Source organism: Leptosomus discolor, chromosome 8 (assembly GCF_034619465.1).
Source record: "Leptosomus discolor isolate bLepDis1 chromosome 8, bLepDis1.hap2, whole genome shotgun sequence".
Lineage (NCBI taxonomy): Eukaryota > Metazoa > Chordata > Aves > Leptosomiformes > Leptosomidae > Leptosomus > Leptosomus discolor.
In genome coordinates this window covers 29,116,579-29,132,136 of record NC_141398.1, presented here as the reverse complement: position 1 = coordinate 29,132,136, position 15,558 = coordinate 29,116,579, and the positions used below count along the sequence as shown (strand labels likewise).

Here is a 15,558-nt window from a genome sequence, read left to right as displayed (position 1 = left end):
TTCAGTTTCTAAATTCCTTTAATATTTTTGTGTTGGTTTGTACATACAGCTCAGAATTGAACACAATACTAGTGCAAAAATAAAGAAAAGCTGAACAGATTCCTGCTTTATGAAAGTATGGGGTTTTTATGGGGTTTTAATATGTAGTCTACTGAATTGTTTTTGAAAGATACTTCATAAAGGAGTATTGATCACTGGTTTTTGTACGGTAGGTTTCTATTTATCTTAGTTTCCTAATATTTCCAGGTTATTGACAGTTTAAATTTTATTTCACATTTTTATTTTTTGCAAGCAGCTGCAATTATTCTAGAAGTCTTGTGTTGTGACTAGATCTTCATTACTTGCATATCTTCTTTTGTCGATAATCGTGACTACAATCTCAATAGTTACACTACTGGATTCATTATAAAAGCACTATCATGAACAAGCTCAGAAACACAAACATAACACATCATTTTCATCTCTAAAGTCTTTTCTCCTACTTGCAGGCCAAACCCATCTGCCTCATACAAAAGGATCAACCAAAAAACTGTGCTAGAACTCAGTGAGGAAAGGGAAACAACAAAGGAAGGAAATTGAGACATAAGGCAATTCCACCAATACTCTTTGCCCATTTTAAACAGTGGTAGAAAATAACACATTAAGAGAACAAACTAAGCTTCAGCCCAGGCAACGAGAAGGCTGTCACTGCCTGCTGAGATACAAAACACACTGGTGCACTTACAGGCATTTGCCTTTTTATACTAATGATGTCACAACATTTTGGTTTATTTCCTGTTTCCATCTGCTGGACAGAAATCATGTTACTCAATAGCTGGATTGGTCTACATGGGCATACAAGAAGTACTTACCAGCAGTATTTTCAAACTAACAAAAATCTATACAGTTCTCTTTTTAAGCACCGTTTCACGTTATCTGAAAATCTAATAATATGCCTAAATAGTTTCTTTGTATTTGTCAGGATATTGCCGGGGTGAAAAAAAAAAAAAGTTATTTTGATTGCTTAAAAAGAATTTCCTTCAAGGAAAAAACAGATATAAGCTAACCAAAACATCAGTGCACCACACATTTAGCACTCCCAATACCTGAGGTTACGTAGAGGACAAGAACTAAACCATTGCTGCGTGTTTCCGGAAAAACAGCACAAATTATATGGGACAGATAATTATACAACTCCAGAATATTTCTAAGACTACACATTTTGAAGTGGGAAGAAAAAACCCCAAAAAACCCACAAGACAGTTTCGCTGCTTCGTTATTTAAAAAGCTATTTAAAACTAGATTCAATACATGACTAGATTCACCCTACCCTTTGAGCCATTCTTCCCATTGAGTTTTACACAGGTTTTGCACCTTCAACACTAAGATTTAGATTTTATAAACCAATATAAACTGAATTAATATGCAAAAAACAGCTTTCATTTAAAAACAGAAGTTAATACTTTTTATTCTACTGGACTGAGGGAATCATGACTTGAAACAGTTGACACGCAAAGACACAAATCAAAGTTTTTTTCCCAAGAAAGAGAAAGTACTTAAGCTGATACTAGACAAAGTGTTAAAAATGTTTTGTTTTTTTTCTTAAAAAGAAGCTTCAAATTTACATGAGAATGGACTTACAGGTACCGACCCATTGGCATAATCCAAGTTAAAAAGGGGCCATACAAGCTCATGTAATAATTTAACTTATCAATTCATAGTACTGATGACCAGAAAAAAAATCAGTGTTTTTACTGATACCTTGTCATATTCGAGATATAGCCATAACATTATGCTGTTGTTCATATTCCTTGGTAACTCTCATAAAGAGAGTCATGTAATGAGTTCTAAGGAGTCATTTAATTTGTTTTCTGGATCCACAGCATGCTTAAAGGTACTCAAGCCATCTATGACAGACAAGTGTCAAAAATCTCAGCACTCTCCAGTGATGGTGATTCTGCAGTTTTCCAAGTTACACTGTCCCAGAGCTTAAGCAACCTAATATTGTTTTTAACCGGTATCTAACCTAAATCTGCCTTGTGGCAAACTGAAACAGTTTGTTCTGTTCTTGGTAAACCAGCACCAATTGATGGCTATCCTTGAACTGCCCACTACATATTTCAGAACATGCATTCTGTATTAATTTTGTTTCTTTTCTAAAAGCACCTAATTCATTCAAGCTGTATACCCACAGATATTTATATACTCCTACTTTTATGGCTCAGCTCTCACATCTTTCTTAAAGCAGTGGCCAAAACTGGGCAGAGCACTATAACTGCAGCTTTAATAATGCCGAGCAGAATAATATCCCCATATCTTAACATCACACAGTCTTGCTGATACACCCCAGAAGACGATCTGTACTAGACAGTCAACTGGTATTTATGGCTTGTTATAAACACCAGATTGGCTTCCGTCCTGCTGTTGCCCAATCCCCCGTGCGAACTCTGCTGCTTGCCTTCCCCACACTCCTTAGAGCCTTGCCCTCAACTCTTGCACGATTGCTACAGCCAAGGCTGGTTATCATGTCCCCTGCCTTGCCTGCATGAATCAGATTTAGGAAAGCAGCACCTCTGATTGCCCACATAGCAGCTACCTTAGAAGTAATTCCCACAACTCTCCGCAAGCCTCCTGGATTGCTGCCCTTCCTGTAAGTATCAGGGAGGTTAAATTCTTCTACGAGAAACTAGGGTCTGCTCTCTGGAGACTTCCTCAAGTTGCTTAAGGAAGATTTTGTTCACTTCCTCATCCCATTGCAATGTCACCCTTTTCAGCCTCTTGAACAAGCTCTCAACCATCCTGCTACCTGCTCCATAAGACAGACCATGTATTTAATTCAAGCTGTTCCTTCACACAAAGGTCAAGTCCCTCTCTTCTTTCCTGGGTATCTTTCTCAGAAGGCCTCTTCCCATCCATCGCAGAACACCAGGCACATGAGCTACCACACTTTATTCCAGTGATATGCTTGTCTAATCCCACAGGTGGAGCTCTGGCTCCCCTTGTCTCCCAGGCTGCATGTGAGCGTGTAAAGGTACTTGAGGTTAGACTCTTCCAATTGATTTTGTAATTCCCAACAGCACACTCAATGTCATCACTGAACCAGACATATAGCATTCTGTCCCTTCATTTAACTGCAAGCTGTTATCACCATCCCCTGATTTTCCCAGTTTGAAGCCCTTGTCACCTAAGTGCAAACCTGCTGGCAAAGACGCTTCCGCCCCACTTTTTCAAATTAATCCCATTTCTCACTAGCAGTCCTTGTTCTTTAGTAATGATCCATGGCTGCAGAAGTAAAAAATGCTGCCTTTGAAACCCATGGTACAGCCATCTGTGAACCTACAGGATGCATCCACTACTACCTGAAGCCTTCTCCTTCACCTGTAAAGGAAAGAGAATACCTGGGCTCCCATGTTCTTCACTTTTGACCCCAGGGCTTTGCAATCACTCTTGATCTATCCTCCATCCCTCTTGGCAATGTCACTGATGCCCGCATGAACGAGCAACAAAATGGCAGCAGTCGAAGGGCCAAAGAAAGAAATTTCTTAAAACCAGATGCAGCAAAAGCTGTTTGTTCTTTCTCACTTTATTACCCCTTTAGCTTTTTTAAAAACTTGACGATCACCGAATTATAAGCCTGTGATTGATAGAATTCATTCTGAATCTCTCTTCTTTTAGTTGATTTCAAAAGATGCTGACACTACATGTGTATTAGGTAATGATGTTCTTTTGCTATTGTTTTGGCTCTTCAATCTACCATCACTTTGAGAGGAAATTAAAGCATTTCCTGAGTAGATTAATTATTGCTGGAGCGCCTAAAACCAAATACCACCCCCCCACCCCCACCCCCATAAACAAAACAACAACAAAACCAACCCACATCCGTTTTTACCATTAGGTAACAAAAACAATATTAAAAAAATTTGTGAAGTGGCATTTCCCTTCGAAATGTTAACTGGAATACACAGCTGAAAACAACAACAACAACAAAAGGCTCATCATCTCTACTAAAAATGGCTTCCAATATTATCCGAACACCAGCAGACAAAAGTTTGAGCTTAGTTATACATACAAAAATATATTTACGTAATGCATTCATGTAATTACATAGTATGAACTAGATTTAAAAATGAAGACATTAATGGGCAAGATTTTAAGAGATTTACATCAAAGATCTTATTCACATATCCAGCTTCTTTCACTATAGCATTTTCCACAAAAGTTAACTAAAAGCTGACTGATCATACTAATGATTTTACTCTTAGTTGTCTGCTCAGTGCCCTTATCCTAGCTTCTAGTCATGACTTAAGTTAATCCCTGGAGTTCCCACTCAAGGCCATGCTGCCTAACTTCTTGATTCATAAAGGGCTTTAGCCTGAAGAAAGCCAACTTCCATCTGACAGGGGAGGGCAGGCGGAAGAGGCCATAAATTAGTTGTGGTTAAAAATGAAGTTTTCCTCATAACCACATTGAGCAAACTGGTTTCTAGCCAAGCAGAAACACCACAAGCAGTAGAGACTAAAGGTCTATGGCTATAAAGGTCAACCACCAATGACACATACATTGTATAATGAAATAACATCAAGTGACTTGCATTTAAAACAATTATTTATATGAAAGCAACAAACCTTGTTGTTGAATGATTCTCAATCAGGTACCAGGCAGCAGAAAAGTTTTCACTAGTGAAATCGGCACTCATCCCAGGGAACAGTGCCTCTAAATCTTTCTGAGGAAATCTGCCTCTGAAAAACAAATATTCGTTTCTTCAGTGAGACATATTCCTGTGAACAGCTTACAATTAAAAGTGTCACATTAAAAAACAAACAAACAAATCATGTTCCAACAAGATGTAAATATAACCTTGTATCTCACCATGAAATTACATCCGGTATTACAGACACATATAGCATGACTGTGAAAGAAAAGATTGAAATCGAATCGAAGTAAAACTAATTTTACCATTACACATATGACAGAAATGCTGCCTGTACAAAATACTTCTAAAGAAAGAGAATGGCTGCCTTCAGAAAATGAGACTAGACAGACTCACCACAATATTCCAAACATTCAAACACAGGACCACTGATGCTGAATGTACTCAAAGTACTACCTTTTAAATGGGAAAATCAGTACACCAAGCCAAGTAAATTGGAAAGAATACTCTCTATAAGCCATGAACCAGTACCTATCTAAGTTTAAAAATGACAGGACACCACCAGCTTGACAGCCTGTAAGTGATCTTGCACCATCATTGTCTATTGGTCCACGTGCAGCAGAAGTCCCACAGAAACATGAAGGAAGATACACAGATCATACTTCCCTTATATACAAACAGTGAAAGAAATCTCGAGTTAAAATCATCCCTTTGCAAAATGGAGTACACTGATCTGTCTGTTCATAGTACACAAAACAAAGGAAAAGTGTGCATGTCTTGAGCAAGAAACAGCACGTTTGGTTTTTTAATTCATTCTTACAATGCATAAAGATAGCATGAGAGACAATACCTTGTGAAAGATTCTCTACAACAATATTTCTGAAAAACAGGTAGCTTTTAAGAGACTTACAGCAAAAGTATTCCATTTATTTTAAGTCAGTGTAACAAAAATATTTAAAGTACTTTTTTATGAAAACATGACAATCTTCATCCTTCAGTCCAGACACACACTTAATACTTGGCCATGTTCATTCCACTATGCACTCAGTACATCACCAGGTACACTCACCACTATTCATTACCACCAGCTGCATCCCATCTTCAGAAACTAATCGAGACAAACAAGTTTACTTCTGGTCAGCCCTGAATTGATCAGGCAGGTAGACCAGATTATCATTGTAGGTTCCTTCCAACTGAAATACTCTATTCTAAAAGTTTACAGTGTAACTTTTGGATCACAATGTCAAACTCAGAAGTCAATAACAACCCTCTCCGATGCTCACAAGCTAGGTGAGCTCTGCTATACAAGGTACACTGTATGCAAACACAAACCTGCCATACTCTCCATCTGAGATCAAATTTGGGTGGGAGTAACAACGCAGAGTCAGCTATTGGAATTACATTTAATATGTATGAGAAGCCATTTGAGCGGACACGAAAGCAATTATTTGTTAGTCTGGGGTTTTCTGTAATCTAAACACGTTTCAAGATAGCTAAAGCTGTTTTTATTACAAAAAGCAAACAGCAGATTAAGTGAAACAAATCTAAAAGGCATGCACATTAAAAAGTACAATCACACAGAAAAAAGAGTTGCATTCTCTAAGTTTTTATTCATATCCAAATGGCCAGTAGCACAAGCAGGTACAAAGGACCTACACACGTAACGACATGGCACAGAAGTCTTTCATCATTAGCACCTGATTACAGCAGGGGCATGAAACAATACTTTTTAAAAACAAACAAACAAAAAAAATCAAATGAGATGCAAGGAAAAGCGATGACAGATATGAAAAGCACAGAGACAGGGAAAATAGTGTGAGAAACAAATGTAGTAACTAAAGATGAAGGTCCTAACATTTCTCTGTGTTCAATGAAAAAGTGATAATATTAATATAAAAATTTATGAACATAAGTAGTGAGATTCAGGATTAACAATGATCTTGAATTTCATCAATGCCAGTTATTGAGAAGAAAATGCTGACAGACATAAGAAGAAGAAGAAAGTTTCAATTTATCCTTCCTTTAAAGACATTTTAAGGGATCTTATTTTTCATTCAAAGTAGTCAGAAGTGCCCAGCAGGCACATGAATTTGCAGGATAGTACTTCACATGTTATATATGGCACAGCTGTCCAAAAAAAGCTTTAATATTAAATCCATGCATGGTGGCATCTTTGTGGCCAACTATACGTTTTCTTCAAATGCTAAAAACCAAAAACAATAAAAATTTTCAGTTACCTCAGAAGAGACTCACAACTTCAGTGCAACACTATGTAAGTGCATGCACACAATACAGAAGAAGAATTTTGTTCCTATTTTTCAGAACTTCAATGTATTTTCTCAGGGGTCAAAAAGAAGCAGATATAATAGAAAGCACACACACTCAACAATATACCATTACCAAATGCTACTTATTATTGCAAGATTATAAGACATACACATGACAGTTTAAGCTTATGCATGAGGTATACAATACCTAATGAAAAAAATCCCAATAAGACAGACAGACAAAGACCAATAATTTAGCTAGGGATGTAATAAATTCCTGGAAATTAGTTTTGCCCATAGACAGTGGGATGGAATGAAGGGCTTTTTCAGTTAGATGTTTGCCTGTGTTGAAAAGTTACTAGGAGCTTTTTTCCAGCAGACGTATTTGTGCAGAATCATAAATTAACAATGCATTTATGGGTGCTTTTATCTGCGCAGACATATTTTAGACATAGTCACAACAGACTAGAAACATGAATGTGAATGTGTGCGGTATGTTAACAATATGTTATATGCTATGGTGTGGTATCCTTATTTTTATCATAAATTCTACCAGTAGTTTTTCCACTAACAGATATGGGGAGCTTGGAATGACTTGCTACAGCTGTCATCCCAACAAGCTGCTCACTAAAAGTTCAAACTAGAAGCAACTCTATTTCTAAAGTGTCTGGCCAGATGCATCTAAAAAGAGACTGACTCCACATACACACAAGTTTGTTTCATTAACTTCCATTAGTAAATTAAATAAGTCCTTGGAAGTTGTTCTCATGAAAACTTGCGTACTGTTTACTTATAAACAAGCACATATGTGACTTGAGAAAGTATTTCTCTTTTAGTCGTTTAAACATTATGAGGTGAATATGAACCAGGGGCAAAAGCTGAGACCATGCTGACAAGCAATGAAATTGTTGACCATTTTTCTGTCGATTTGATTGTTATACAAGAATCACTTCAGGAAGGAACTCTGAATACTTAATCATTGATTTAAAAGCAACCACTGTAAAAGAAACTGGGAACTACAAATTGAATCCGGAAAATCTCAGAAAAAGAAGAGAGAAGCTTACCAGCCTTGACAACTGCACATTATTTTGCTTCCTTTACAATTTCAGCAAAGGTACATGTACTGGATTTACTGCTAGGCAGACTATTTTATTTAAAACAGAACCAGATCTGGAACTAGACCTCCAGTTAACATTTTAAAGTAGTCTTATTCACCCACCAGCATCAATTTTAAATATAAAAGTAATCAAGATTTCACATACCATTTATATTCACGAGAACTATAAGAAAAATAAATTTGGTTTCAAGCCACCATACACTTCCACTTCCCTGAAATATATACATCTAATACACTCATGCAGTATTAGATGTAATGGTCCTTGCTTCCACGTAAATGGCATGCATGTCTACTTTGGATTCAAAACACACAGGGTACATCAATTCACTTGCACCACATGTGCCCATCAATACAAGTCCCTCCCTCCTCTACCCCAGACTTCAGGTTCTGTATAGCCTGATACTCAATAAATCTAATTTATTATCACAGGATATATCAGCTGTTACAAATTCTATTACAGAACTTGTACACATATACAGCATTTATATTCTGCAGAAGTTTAAGATTGGTTGTAATCTGCATGGGTGAATCACAGCCTCCAAGCAGTCACAACTGAGTAAAAGCAACAGAATCCAATGGATACTAATGACAGAGCGCCTGACTATGAACACAGCTTAGCAAGTTGTAAATTTTCTGTAAAGATTATTTTGCTCCCAGAGTTTCAGAATCTTAGTGTGCTTTTCAGCATACAGGACAATATTTGTAGATTAAAGGCAAGTCCCAAACAGGATACAGCCACCAAAAGGTAACTTGAACCTCAATTCCACAGAAGTTTACAGGTCAAAAGGAGCAACTTTAAATAAACACAGATTCTGAATAGCAACCAGCATAAACACGCTCCAGCTAGCACTGCTGTACATTGCCCTTTCTGTCTGGTACCAGTCAGATTCTTAGAAGCAGCCTTTGTACCAGCTGTACTGTGTTAATAATGCATGCAAGAAGACCAGCATAAGGGACACTGGAGTAGACTAAACACAACGAATCAGAAGGTGTTAACAAAGGTCTCTCCAACAGCAGAAAGGCAAGTATGCACTCAGGCAATTACTCCGTAGTCGTGTTGAATTTATCACAAATATGACAGCAAAACTGCAACCGTATTTGAGAAATAGCAGAATGTGATAAGAGAAATCTACTAAGAGACAATAGGCTGGTGGCTCCAACTGATGCATCAGCCTTACAAGAAGCAAGCACTACTATGTTTTTTGATGTCGTAAAACTAGTACTATATATTACTATATCCTGCATCTCTTGCCCACAAGTTTCACAATTTTTCCACATGCATCTCTGTGATAAAAGTTTCCACCAGCCCATCACAGTCAACGATGAAACTGACTGCATTTCCACAGAAGCCACTGAAAAATAAATAAATATCAAAGCCTCCACAAAGTCTTTTCTTATCTCACGGTAGCAAGCTGACATATACCATTAGGTGGCAGCGTAAGATCATCTGTTCCCTCCTCCCAGTTGAACTGTTTTGGAAGCTGTCGTGGGAAGAGGGAAGCATCTGTATTGAGTGGGTGGATACAGAAATATGTGGAATGTACTTAGCATGTCAGCATTTGCTTTCATGTACGAGATGGATCCACCATACTGACCTCTGCTACATGCAAAACAACAAACACTGTTCAAAAATTTTCTAACCACCACTAGATCTGACTTGTTACTGCTTTGCAGAGAATGGATTTTCTTAGTCTGACGGAGGAGGTAGGGAACCTTCGATTAAATAAGGACTGGTCATACAGGAGGGGAAAAGTATGCGGTACATCTGAACAAGCAATTAATTCACAAATCTTACGCAGATCTAAATTTCCACCAACAGATTTCAGCCACTGCCTTTATGAAACAGGCATCACATGTTCTCCCCCAGAACAGTTCAAATTCTGAACAATGCTATGTAACCTACAGACCTGCTCTTGTAGCAGCTCTAAACTGTGAAAACTAACCCAAGTACTGCAACATCACTGTTAGTTTTAGCATTTTCATACCAAGTTCCCACATTTCTCAGACTGAGGTGACTACTCTGCATACTCTTTTCCTTCCTGTAAGCTATTTAAGCCTTCTGTAAGGGTTTCTGGCTACATCTGCGTGACACCACATCCACGAATATTACACAGGGACGATGGCCGCAGAGGCCTGCTTCACACTTAAAGCCAGCAAAGATAGTGATAGAAAACTAAAGCTTTGTATCAGTCTTTACACCATTCTGAAAATTAAAAAATGTAGAACTCAAAGATTAAATATTTTAAATACTTATTTTCTGGTGTGAATGAAATAACTTAATAGCATACATACAATATGCACCAAGCAACAGCAATGTAAAAAAAGCTTCATCTAATTGGATCAGTTCTGTGTTTTAAAGACGAACAAACAACTGTTAGCAAGGCAGGAGAACAAATGTGTGTAAACACTCTTCTACTTGTGACTTTAAGGATCACCACCAAAACATAATAACTAGCAAGTTCAAGTTTCATTACAATATAAACTATTTTATTATTTAGCAACTAAATTCTTTGTCCATTGTACAGCACAAGGACAGCAATTAATTCTTGGAAAATATGAAGAACTTAACAGCCAGAAATTATGTATACTTACTAAACTTGCAGGCTGAAAGATGATGGCTTGAACACTGTGTATACATATAACATTTAAAATATCTTTTGTATGTAAAAAAAACAACCAGGAGGATGACTGTATATCTTAGTTCTTACTTTGCATCCTTGAAATATTTGAACACAAATATGAAAAGAGAATACCAGTGCATATTTTGAGTATTACTCCTACAATGTGTCTACAGGCAGTATTCTAATTATCACTAGAATGTTTTAGACTCACTATTATCTATTTCCCTCAATTCACAGTTCAAACCTTTTGTCCCAGTCAGACCCAATTAAACTCCAATGTTAAGTCTACTGAATCAGAGTAAGCATCTTTTTGTTCTTGTGCTTGCCAAACAGTTTAATGAAATGCTATACTAAAGCACTTCTGTTTGTTACTTACAGGATCTTTTTTCTAGTATTTCAGTGACCCATTTGCAAAACTTTCAAAGTACCCACCTGAATGATTCAAAAGCTATAATTAATTTTTAAACACAATTTAATTAGACAAAGTCCCATAACAAAACCATAAACAATGTTTTAAAAAGCCACAAAAGGAACTTTTCGAACTAAGTATAACTCATATTAAAAAAAAAATAAATTAAAAAACCCCAGAACAGATAGATGATCTAACTCTTTCCCATGCTGCAGATTGTCTTTTCTGTATCATTTGCTGATGACTGACAACCACTTTCTAGAGGGATGACTTCTTTCAGCCTGTAGTCTACCCACTTCCCGCCTTCTCTTCAGCATGCTCCCATCTACCTTACTTCTATCCTATTTTCTCACAGCTATTTTTCACTGGTCTTCTCCTGGTCCTCTCTTTAAATGTTTCTCTTGTTTACCACTAAACCACATAACCAATGCAAGGCACTCCTTTCCCTTCCTTATCAGCCATCAGGCTGCAAGGGTTTTAAATCCCACCAAGTCAGCCCAATGCAAATGATTCAGCTTCAAAATTAAAATACCTCCCAATTTGCACATATTTCATAATAGTTTAAAGAAGCCAAAAGTATTAATAAAGGAGAGACCCATTATGTTGCAGAATCCCGTCTCCTTGTATACACAACTGTTCTTTATCATATTAGGCTTTCTTTTATTTTAAAGCATCCCAAAATTATTAGAATTTTTCTCAATTCCAGGGACAAATCATTCCCATGTCTACTAATGCTTAATTTTAATATCTTGCTTATCCACTCCCTTTCTTATTTTATAATTGACTTTCTTCACTACCTTGTACAACTTCTCATTAACCATCTATCCCATACATCAAGTATTTGCAAACAAGTGAGTTTAGTTAAATTATATGGTATTAAAGATTATTTCATAAAAGTAAACCTCACATTGCTCCAGTTTTTCAAGCAAATTATGAAAGCTTTTCCATTAGGGAGGCATTTTTTAATTAAAAACAGAATGTTCCATCTATAGTCACAACTATTAACACCATGCTGTCACCCATAACATGAGGCCAGACCAACCTTTTCCTCTCTTTCCTTATCTCTCTCCACAACTTACCCTCCCAATCCCTCTACACAATTACTTGTTATATTGACTAGTGTTCCTTCTCTCAAACTGGTCATTTTCTATGCCAGTGCTTGCCATAATCTTAATGCTTTACCTCCAATGAGCTTGGAGGTGAACTTGGAGATCACTGAAAAATGAACTAGGCTTGATTTTATGCTTGCCCAAAGATTTCCTTATTTTCACTCCCCCTGACCCAGGTAATTTGCTATCTATTTACATATTTTTGACTTTTTTTTTTCCACACAAAATCTGATGATTCATTAACATGGTATTTTCTAATGCTTTCAGATGAAACATTTAAAATATAGTATCATTGGTTTCTTATTTAACAAACATTTAAATAGACTGCTCTAAATTAAACAAATCCTGAACTAACACTGCTTAGGTTTCTGTAAGATAATTCTTAATCTATCATGCTGACACTGTTTTAACTGTAAGAACTATCAATTTTGGTTATGAAGCCAAATACTACATTAGAAGTTTTGTTAAAATAAGAACAAATTAAAAGTAATTGTGTCATAATCATTGTATTTACAGAAAGAAGTATTGTGAGAAACCTATGGACAGAGAGCTATGCAACAGAACTAGTTATCTTGACTTAAATCCCAGATAAAATATTGGAAAAGCTGTTGCAGTGTTCAACAGAATTAGAGAAAATTAGTTTTAATGTCAGTCAGTCACAACTGTTTATTAAAATGTTTGAGAATGTATTATATGGGCTTTGAGATTAAGAGCTTCACTGAAAAAAGTAACCAGACAAAATTAATATATCATCATTTTAAAGGAGACCTGCTATGGTAAGATTGATTAAAAACTTAGTTTTATGCAATGCTAATAGAATATACCACATGGATTAAAGAACTAAAAAAAAACAACCACCAACCACCCAATCCATGGAGAAGCAAACCTGGGAACATCTGTAGCTACAGTTTTACTAAAACCCACATTACTTTTTCATTGATATTTGCATGATCACCAATGCTACTTTATCACCAGCATTTTTTTCATAAATAGTTGGTAAAAAGATTAAGACGACAGACCATTATCTGGACTGAGAAGACAGACAGTAGAACATAGTCAAACGCAAAAAAGATATAGCTACAATAAAGGAATCCTGGCCATCCCTATAGAATAATGAGCAGCCATGCCAGCAGCAAAAGTTATCTGGTCAAGTGAATCATCCAACAAGCCACTCATTGCTAGTTGCCAGTGCAGCACTGTGGTAAACAGGATTATTAAGTAGTTTTGTTTTGTTTTTTTTTTATTTTATGAACAGGGAGGTAGGGCGGAGGAGACACAGGAAGTCTTCTAGCAAGACACTGGAATACTGTCCACACTCCTGGAGTCCACATTTTAACAGAGTTGGAAAACTGGAGAAGATGACAGAGTACCTGTAAGAATTTACGTCAGAGGCTGGAGAAAAATACTTATGATGAAACAAAGCCTTCAGCTTATTACAAAAAATTGGGTTAGTACTTTGAAAAGAAGGAAAAATACATACTCAGACTAGGAAAGAAATGCACAGCCAGAGGCTGGAAGGCGATGACAGATCCACTAGAAATCCTGTACAGATTTTGGGAAAGTGCAGTTTCCCCATCAGAACAAGGTAACGACGGGCACTGCATATTTTCTCCAATGCACTCCCCTGACAAACAGAGTACTCAGCAGATAATACCCCTAGTAATAGTATAGTTTTAAATAGCCTTTGGTTTTGGTAGAGGTGGTATCTTGATCAAGAGAAATATTACTCCTGACGCTATTTCTAGAGTTGGGCAGGTTTGGAGCCCTAAGAGTGTCCCATTTAAGGCCCTCTAATTCCATTTATCACTCGCTAAAGTTTCTATTTCAGAAAAAGTGTCAAACTCCACCATACTTACTAATTAAAGAAGTCTGTGGGTTGGAAAACAGTATTAATATTTCAGCAAAATAAGGTAGTTGATGTAGTATAATAAATCACATTTTACAGTGCAATTTTAGCAACAGATAGCAATCTAAACATCCTTAAAAGCCCCATGAAACTCAACATGCAACAGTAAGTATTCCATAACTACAATGTATAAACCCAAAGCCTTAGGTTATTTACCATTCCTCAAAATCTAAACATCACTGGGGTCCAATATATCACGCTTTTAGATTACCTACAGTTCTAACTTATGATCTAAAAATGAGGATTATGAAGCAGGATAGAACAGTCACCAACAACTCTTTTAAGTACCAAATAGCATATCAACAGCTAATATATGCATGTATTTTTAAATCTCTGTAAACCATTAAACTTTTCTGGAATTCACAAAGGCACATACAGAGAAAACCACTAAGAAAGTGGATTAAAGGCATTTGGTACTCACTTGTCTATCTCAATACCAAGCGGATTAGCTGGACGTAGGGACAAGGGGGGAATCCCTTTGTTCCTATCAGTGCGCATGTCATAATAGTTCATTTCATCCACCCAGACAGCAGACTGATCCAAGATACCTAGAGAAAACAAAGTGCAGATCCTTAAAACAACAAGGGCAGTCCAGCACCATCAACTTCTAACATACTGAATTAATTTGAAAAATCCTGATAAATATAAAAATGCATGCCTAGGTAATATACTGAAGATACATGGCAAAACAACCTGGATGCAACTATGCTAAATTATTTTATTATAGCTGCTGAAAAGGTATTCATGGCTAGTCATCAAACATTACACTCTTACAGAGGGCACAGTTTCATGTACTTTATGAGCATTTTTCCTGATCACAGAGTATTAGTATTTTTCATTTCTCCAAGTATTTTGGTATCTGTCCAAACCTTGTAATCTACTACTTTCAAAATGAGCAATTACCTGGAGGTCTTCTTACTTGCATATTTTAGGGAAGATAATTTTTGTGTGCCACTCACTAACCAAGAAGTAAGTGAACTTTGGGCACATGCCAAGATGGATGACTGAAAGAACACAGGACTGGCTGCTTCCTTAGCACAGACAAAGGCGCGTAAAGGTGAGGCACAATAGGTCTTGACCCTCAGCCAAAACATGCAGCCAGCCATACTCTTGGCCATGCCCTTCTTTAACATACCCAAGATACTCAACACCAGAAATTACCCCATCCCCACATCTGTTATTTAAAACACCAATTCTCCTCTCCTATCACCAAAAGCTTCACTGTGTAACATTTGCACTTGATTCATCTTTCTATTATTAAGATCTTAGTACAGCTTGGGAGAAATTGTGTGTTATTTAACTGACACTGAGCCACACAGAAAACAAAAGCCTAAAACAGTTCTTGCAGGAACCTCTATGCTAGAAAAGGTAACTATACAACTTCATCAATGAGGTGCTTTGAAAGAAACATTTTCAATCCAGAGGGCATTTAGAATGGATTCTAGATTAAGCAAGGCTCCTAGACTGCTTGGCAACATCATTTCAGTGGTTAAGCATCT

At 36.8% G+C, this 15,558-nt stretch overlaps 1 protein-coding gene across 1 annotated transcript in view; it reads right to left on the bottom strand.

Moving 5' to 3' along the window:
- EXOC2 (exocyst complex component 2) overlaps positions 1-15,558 on the bottom strand; it is a 113,877-nt gene that overhangs the window by 93,292 nt on the left and 5,027 nt on the right. Inside the window, exons 3-4 of the mRNA XM_009948124.2 lie at positions 14,481-14,607; positions 4,605-4,718 (exon numbers count right to left, since the gene is read on the bottom strand). Of these exons, the coding sequence (XP_009946426.1) occupies positions 4,605-4,718; positions 14,481-14,607 (241 nt within the window). The remainder of the gene's footprint in view (positions 1-4,604; positions 4,719-14,480; positions 14,608-15,558) is intronic.